This window comes from Pristiophorus japonicus, chromosome 11, assembly GCF_044704955.1.
Source record: "Pristiophorus japonicus isolate sPriJap1 chromosome 11, sPriJap1.hap1, whole genome shotgun sequence".
Classification (NCBI taxonomy): domain Eukaryota; kingdom Metazoa; phylum Chordata; class Chondrichthyes; family Pristiophoridae; genus Pristiophorus; species Pristiophorus japonicus.
This window is the reverse complement of record NC_091987.1, coordinates 220,417,989-220,425,211: the sequence shown is the minus strand read 5'-3', so window position 1 is coordinate 220,425,211 and position 7,223 is coordinate 220,417,989. Positions and strand designations below refer to the sequence as shown.

The window sequence follows — 7,223 nt, the reverse complement described above, 5'->3', positions numbered from 1 at the left end:
GATTGCACTGGAGAGGGTACAGAGGGGATTTACGAGGATGTTGCCGGGAGTGGAGAATATTGGCTATGAGGAAAGATTGGATAGGCTGGCTTTGTATTCCTTGGAACAGAGGAGGCTGAGGGGAGACCTCATTGAGGTGTATAACATTATGAGGGGCCCAGATAGAGTGGATAGGAAGGACCTATTTCCCTTAGCAGAGGGGTCAACAACCAGGGGCATAGATTTAAAGTAATTGGTAGAAGGTTCAGAGGGGATTTGAGGGGAAATGTCTTCACCCAGAGGGTGGTGGGGGTGTGGGACTCACTGGCTGGAGGGGTGGTAAGAGGCAGAAACCCTCACATTTAAAGAGTACTTGGATGCGGTAACCTGCAGGGCTAGGACCCACAGCTGGAAAGTGGGATTAGGCCGGTCGCTCTTGGTCGGCCGGCGTGGACACGATGGGCCGAATGCCTCCTTCCGTGCGGTAAACTTCGCTGATTTGCTCTACCAGTAAAAATGCTAAAAGAAAGGAATGCTGTGATGAATTATTATTTAAAATCATAAAGTGGAGGGGTCAGTGGCCGGAGTGAGCGGCCGGCCTCTGTGGCGAGCGGATGGAGCTCCGGCCTCCCAGGCCACAGTTGCCATGGGGACGCGGCGGACCGGTCACGTGCTGCCGCTGTTTACGCGGATCACGTGTCTCCCAGAGACGTTGTGACATCATTCCCAGCGCGCTCTCGGGAAGCGCGCGCCCGCGACCGCCAAACACCCAGAGAGGCGGCGGGAGCGAGCGGTGAGTGAGCGGGCCCCGGGCCCCGGGCCCCGGCGGGAGTGGGGGCCTTCCCGGGGGGGCCCGGGCCTGGGCCTGGGCCTCGGGCGGCGCCGGCTCCGGCTCCGGCTCCCAGCGCGGGGCAGAGGGGGAGTGGGGGACTGAAGCCCGTGTCCTCCATCCCCGGCACCCGCTCCCTCCCCCTGTCTCCCCACCGCCGCCGCACTGTCCGCAACCTCGCTGTGGTGTTTGACCCCGCGGGGCCCGGCCTGGCCCGGCCTCCGCTCAAACCCTGTCCCGGGGCCTCTACACTCGCCCAGTGCCGCTCCTGGCCGGCCTCCCACAGGCTGTCCGCCATAAACCCCGGCTCATCCAAAACCTGGCAACCCGCGTCCTCGCCCTTCGCCCAGTCCGGCTCGCCCTTAGCCCAGCCCGGCTCGCCCTTCGCCCTCACCCTTTGCCCAGCCCGACTCGCCCATCGCCCAGTCCGGCTTGCCCTTCGCCCAGTCCGGCTCGCCCTTCGCCCAGTCCGGCTCGTCCTTCGCCCAGCCCGGCTCGCCCATCGCCCTCACCCTTCGCCCAGCCCAACTCGCCCTTCGCCCAGTCCGGCTCGCCCAGTCCGGCTCGTCCTTCGCCCTCACGCTTTGCCCAGCCCGACTCGCCCATCGCCCAGTCCGGCTCGCCCATCGCCCAGTCCGGCTCGCCCATCGCCCTCACCCTTCGCCCAGCCCGACTCGCCCTTCGCCCAGTCCAGTTCGCCCATCGCCCAGCCCGACTCGCCCTTCGCCCAGTCCAGTTCGCCCATCGCCCAGTCCGGCTCGCCCATCGCCCAGTCCAGCTCGTCCTTCGCCCTCACCCTTCGCCCAGCCCGACTCGCCCTTCGCCCAGTCCAGTTCGCCCATCGCCCAGCCCGACTCGCCCTTCGCCCAGTCCGGCTCGCCCATCGCCCAGTCCGGCTCGCCCATCGCCCTCACCCTTCGCCCAGCCCGACTCGCCCTTCGCCCAGTCCAGTTCGCCCATCGCCCAGCCCGACTCGCCCATCGCCCAGTCCGGCTCGCCCATCGCCCAGTCCGGCTCGCCCATCGCCCAGCCCGACTCGCCCATCGCCCAGTCCGGCTCGCCCATCGCCCATCGCCCAGTCCGGCTCGCCCATCGCCCAGTCCGGCTCGCCCATCGCCCAGTCCGGCTCGCCCTTCGCCCAGTCCGGCTCGCCCATCGCCCTTAGCCCAGCCCGGCTCGCCCTTCGCCCTCACCCTTTGCCCAGCCTGACTCGCCCATCGCCCAGTCCGGCTCGCCCTTCGCCCAGTCCGGCTCGCCCTCCGCCCTCACCCTTCGCCCAGTCCGGCTCGCCCTCCGCCCTCACCCTTCGCCCAGTCCGGCTCGCCCATCGCCCAGTCCAGCTCGCCCATCGCACTTCGCCCAGTCCGGCTCGCCCTTCGCCCAGTCCCGCTCACCCATCGCACTTCGCCCAGTCCCGCTCACCCATCGCCCAGTCCGGCTCGCCCTTCGCCCAGTCCAACTCGCCCATCGCCCAGTCCGGCTCGCCCATCGCCCAGCCCGACTCGCCCATCGCCCAGTCCGGCTCGCCCATTGCACTTCGCCCAATCCGGCTCGCGCTTCGCCCAGTCGGGCTCACCCATCGCCCAGCCCGACTCGCCCATCGTCCAGTCCTGCTCACCCATTGCCCTCGCCCATCGCCCAGTCTGGCTCGCCCGGCTCGCCCATCGCCCGGCCCACCAGTCGCCCGGCCCCGCTCGCCCATCACCACCTGTGCTCGCACCCAGCCCCGCTCACCTGCCACCCAGCCCCGCTCACCCATCACCCCTGTGCTTGCTAACCTCCAGTGGCTCTCGGTCCAGCAACACCTCAATTTTAAAATTCCCATTCTTGTTTTCAAATCCCAAATGGCCTCGCCCGTCCCTATCTCTGTATTCTCCTCCAGTTCCAAACCCTCCGCAATATCTGCGCTCCTACAATTCTGGCTGTCGAACATCCCCCTTTTCCCATTACCCCACTATTGCTGACTGCGCTTTCAGCTGCCGTGGCCCTAAGCTCTGGAATTCCATACCTAAACCTTTCTGCCTCTCTACCTCTCTCCTCCTTCCTCCTTTTAAGGCACTTCTTAAAACCTACCTCGTCATCTGCCCTAATATCATCTTGCATGGCTCAGTGTCATATTTTGTTTGACGCTCCTGTAGAATGTTTTAATATGTTAAAGGTGCTATATAAATACAAGTTGTTATTGAGGGGGAGAGGAGTGGTCGGGTTGAGAGGTGGAGAGGGAGATGAGGAAAGTACAGTTTTTGGGTCATTTTGCTGCTGTCTGTCTGTCTTCGACAGTGTCTTCTTACCATTCTGCTTTGGTTGCTGAATTCATTCCTTTTGGTGGTACCATAGGCTGTACTGACAGGTGTGGTTATACTGCCTGTCACCTGTACCTGAAGCTCTCTCTTCCTGTGCAAGAGCTGCAAACTTGTTCTCTGAGGCATAGGTGCAATCCAGAGTACAGAGAGAAGTGGAGAAATAGACTTACCAGTCGTTTCCCACCAGATATTTCAGGTCCTCTACTTGATTCAGGTTGTGGCTCGCCTGATTAAAAAAACTCAATCTCCAAACATTTAGAGCAGGTGAGAGAATCGTGGGGCCGAATGTTGGCTCCCTCCCTTCTCAAACTTAACCTTAAATGTGTACGTTACACATTTCGTACCGAGAAGCTCTGCTCTCTGAACAGCTCTGGGGGTCGCCATGATATTTTGATGTGTTAAAGTATCCTGTGTATGAGAAAGGAAGCAAGAAGAACAAAGAGTGCAGAAACCTGCTAGGGTATGGAACTGAGTGACGGGAATTTGGCCGACAAAAGCTCCCTCTGTTCTCAACTCGCAAAGTAATTGGCTTTTCACTCTGTTAGGACCTCTCCAAACCTTTCATGAGTGCTAGAATTATATTGATAATGTCATTGGCACAGTTAGAACAACCAGAGGAGTGAAGGCAGCACTTGGACTGAGGAAAAGCAAAGAGAATTGAAGACTATCCCAGTTGGTGAATCATGGTTCCAAACAAGTAGTGGCTGCTTTCTGATTTGGTGCATGGTATTGTGCAACGGACAGATGAAATGGTGATGTGTAAGAGGGATGGCAGTCAGTGTAAGCGTTGAGATTGGAGGTTAGGTGAACTATGCTGATCAAGAATATTGGTGTGCTGATCAGACTGTTCAAGATATCAAATGGCTAGCCAAGAATGCTGGCTAATTAGCAGAAAGAGACATGCAGCCATTGCTGATGGTGAATGTTGTATAGATAGTTGCAAAGTCTGTTGATCTGAGTAGAGGTGAAGTTACGGTTAATAGATGCAATTTTGCTTGGCAAGTAAGCCCTACCCCTGGGTTGGCTCTCATGCTCTTGGCAAGTAAGCCCTACCCCTGGGTTGGCTCTCATGCTCTTGGCAAGTAAGCCCTACCCCTGGGTTGGCTCTCATGCTCTTGGCAAGTAAGCCCTACCCCTGGGTTGGCTCTCATGCTCTTGGCAAGTAAGCCCTACCCCTGGGTTGGCTCTCATGCTCTTGGCAAGTAAGCCCTACCCCTGGGTTGGCTCTCATGCTCTTGGCAAGAAAGGTTCTTGTAGCCGCCGTTTCGTCCCGGAGGAGGAGGATTACTGTGGTAAGTTTTGTTGTGCTGTAGTTGCCCTCGAAGATCCGATTGTCGACCCTATTAGATTCTGTTTAGGATGTGAATCCTACACCTGTTCTAAAAAGATGTCGGATTCTTACCCAGGATAATCTATAGGTTCCCTCTTTCTCCAGAGATTACAATGGTGAATTAACATTTCACAGTTCTTAATGTGAAAATACTTCACATTGTAAGTGCTCGTTTCTGTGGTAATTCCTGGCTCGGATGTTTGGGTTATCAACAGCTGGTGGGGCCAGTCAATGTTTCCTGTCGTAATAGGTTATTGGGAAGGGGATTAGCATCAAATACTTTTGTCCATTTTGTGTTTTGTAATATTTCCATTGCATACAGTTCCTGTTGAAAACGCACCTTAGTGGAGCCAGGCCAGCATCATTTCAAGATTATGGATTTTGCTGTCACCAGGTAGTACTAACTGCCCTCCCTGGATTCCGTACCTAGTCCAAAGCAGTCTCCTATATCAGTTAAATATCTATCTATAGTGTGAAGAATTATTGATTACTTTGGGAATTCCACGTGAAGTATTAAGTCCCCAATTTTAGATATGACTTTGCAAGGCTATCTCTCTGGGAGTTGCTGCAGGGATTGTTTTGTCAGCTATCCAAAGGTCATAGAATCGATCAGAGAGATTTATGGCACAGAAGGAGGCCATTCGGCCCATCATGTCTGTGCTGGTCGAAAAAGAGCTATCCAGCCAAATCCCACTTTCCAACTCTCGGTCCGTAGCCCTGTAGGTTACAGCACTTCAAGTGCACATCCAAGTACTTTTTAAATGTGATTACGCTTTCAGGCAGTGAGTTCCAGGCTCCCACCACCCTCTGAGCGAAAACAAATTTTCCTCAACTACCCTCTAATCCTCGACCAATTACTTTAAATGTCTGCCCCCTGGTTATTCACCTCTCTGCTGGGGGAAGTAGGTCCTTCCATCCACTCTATCTAGGCCTCTCATAATTTTATACACCTCAATTAAATATCCCCTCTGCCTCCTCTGTTCCGAAGAAAACAACCCCAGCCTATCCAATCTTTCCTCATAACTAAAATTATCCAGTCCAGGCAACATCCGATACTTAATTTTGTTTCTACTTCCAGAGTGTGAGTGAGTGAAATAGTTCATAGTCAATAAGTTGTTTACTGATTATTATGTTTATTTGAAATTGTATAAAATTCCCATTTAATGTGCATGGTCAAAATAAAATGTATGCAGTGACACCCAATTGTTGCATTTTATTTACATGATCCTTCAATGTGCGCACAATCAGCATACGGGCTAAGGACCCACACAAATGATCTGCTTAATCCCTAATTTAATGCCTTTTGAGTACTTAGAAGAGATTGTATGACTTCTATCACTTGTATACGCTGGTTGGTACTTGAACCCAGACACACACACGCTGATGGATTAACATGTAGCCTTTTGAATATTGAACTGGTCATTTGGGCCCTTTTTAATGGTATGTCTCTGTTCCATTAACCAGTTTAACAGAAATATTTTTAACCCAGAGTTTCTTGTGTCCCTACAATCTGCAGATTGCTGTCTTCAATTGGAAGATGAGTCACACCCGTGGGCGCAGCTTTGTTGAGGTTATTTGTGAGAAGTACAGCCCAGAAAACTTCCCGTACCGACGAGGAATGGGCATTGGCATCCACATCTCTGCAGGGCCACAGGGTTCACCCTTGAAAGGTGAGTGAGACTTTATCCTTGCTCTCAAACCCACCTCCTCAGGTGCTTTCCTGCTCGGGACTGTGGCCATTCCGGGTATTTCCGGATTTCGGAATGCCTTTGTCTTTACCTGGGACGAGGTGGGGTGGGGGGTTGGGCGGCTGAGGTAAGAGTGGAGTGGAGTGGGGTGGGGGGGGTGAGGGCAGCCGAGGGAAAGGTCAGGCAGCCAAGGAGGGGGAGTCCGGATTTGGGAACATTTTCCGGTTTCGGGATGACCCCACCATGGTTTGGTCCGGATTCCGGAACATTCCAAATTTCGCAACTCCGGATTTTGAACGCTCAACCTGTACTCTCGTCTTCAAATCTGCTGTCATCATCACTCCTCAAAAAGCAATCCTTGACCCCACTTTGCTTGCTAGCTATCGCCCCATCTCCAACCTCCCTGTCCAAAGTACTTGAATGTGTTGTCTCCTTCTAAATCCGTGACCATCTTTACTTAAATTCAATGTATGAATCCCTTCAATCTGGTTTTCGCCCATGCCACAATACCGAAACGGCTCTCCTCAAAGTCACAAATGACATCTTTTGAGAGTGTGACAAAGGTAAACTCTCCCTCCTCGGCCTTCTGGACCTGTCTGCAACCTTTGACACAGTTTACCACTCCATCCTCCTCCAACACCTCTCCACCGTCCAGCTGGGTGGGACTGCACTCGTCTGGTTCCATTCTTAGCCATCTAATCGTAGCCGGAAAATCACCTGCAACGGCTTCTCTTCCCACTCCCATATCGTTACCTTTGGTGTCCCCCAAGGATCTGTCCTTGGCCCCTCCTATTACTCATCTATATGCTGCCCCTTGGTGATATCATCCGAAAACACAGTCAGTTTCCACATGTACGCTGACGACACCCAGCTCTACCTCACCACCACTTCTCTCAACCCCTGCTTAGTATCTAAATTGTCAGATTGCTTGTCTGACATCCAGTGCTGGATGAGCAGTAATTTTCTCCAATTAAATATTGGGAAGACCGAAACCATTATCTTTGGTCCCCGCCACAAACTGTGTTCCCTAACCACTGACTCCATCCCTCTTTCTAGCATCAATCTGAGGGTAAACAAGATTGTTCGCAACCCAG

The 7,223-nt window shown here is 53.9% G+C and overlaps 1 protein-coding gene across 6 annotated transcripts in view; it reads left to right on the top strand.

Moving 5' to 3' along the window:
• Positions 1-663: 663 nt before the first annotated feature.
• The window catches only part of LOC139276502 (tubulin-specific chaperone cofactor E-like protein), a 74,464-nt gene continuing 67,904 nt past the window's right edge, over positions 664-7,223 (top strand). For 3 of the 6 annotated variants that reach the window (XR_011595939.1, XM_070894612.1, XM_070894616.1), the window contains exons 1-2: positions 4,236-4,403; positions 5,958-6,111. Coding sequence is in view for 5 of the 6 variants with exons in the window: in XM_070894612.1 (XP_070750713.1) it covers positions 4,341-4,403; positions 5,958-6,111 (217 nt within the window). In the remaining variant the exon portion in view is untranslated. Of the gene's footprint in view, positions 773-2,121; positions 3,572-4,235; positions 4,404-4,848; positions 5,527-5,957; positions 6,112-7,223 lie in introns of those variants that run through there. The other 3 variants (XM_070894613.1, XM_070894615.1, XM_070894614.1) reach the window with 3 other exon arrangements.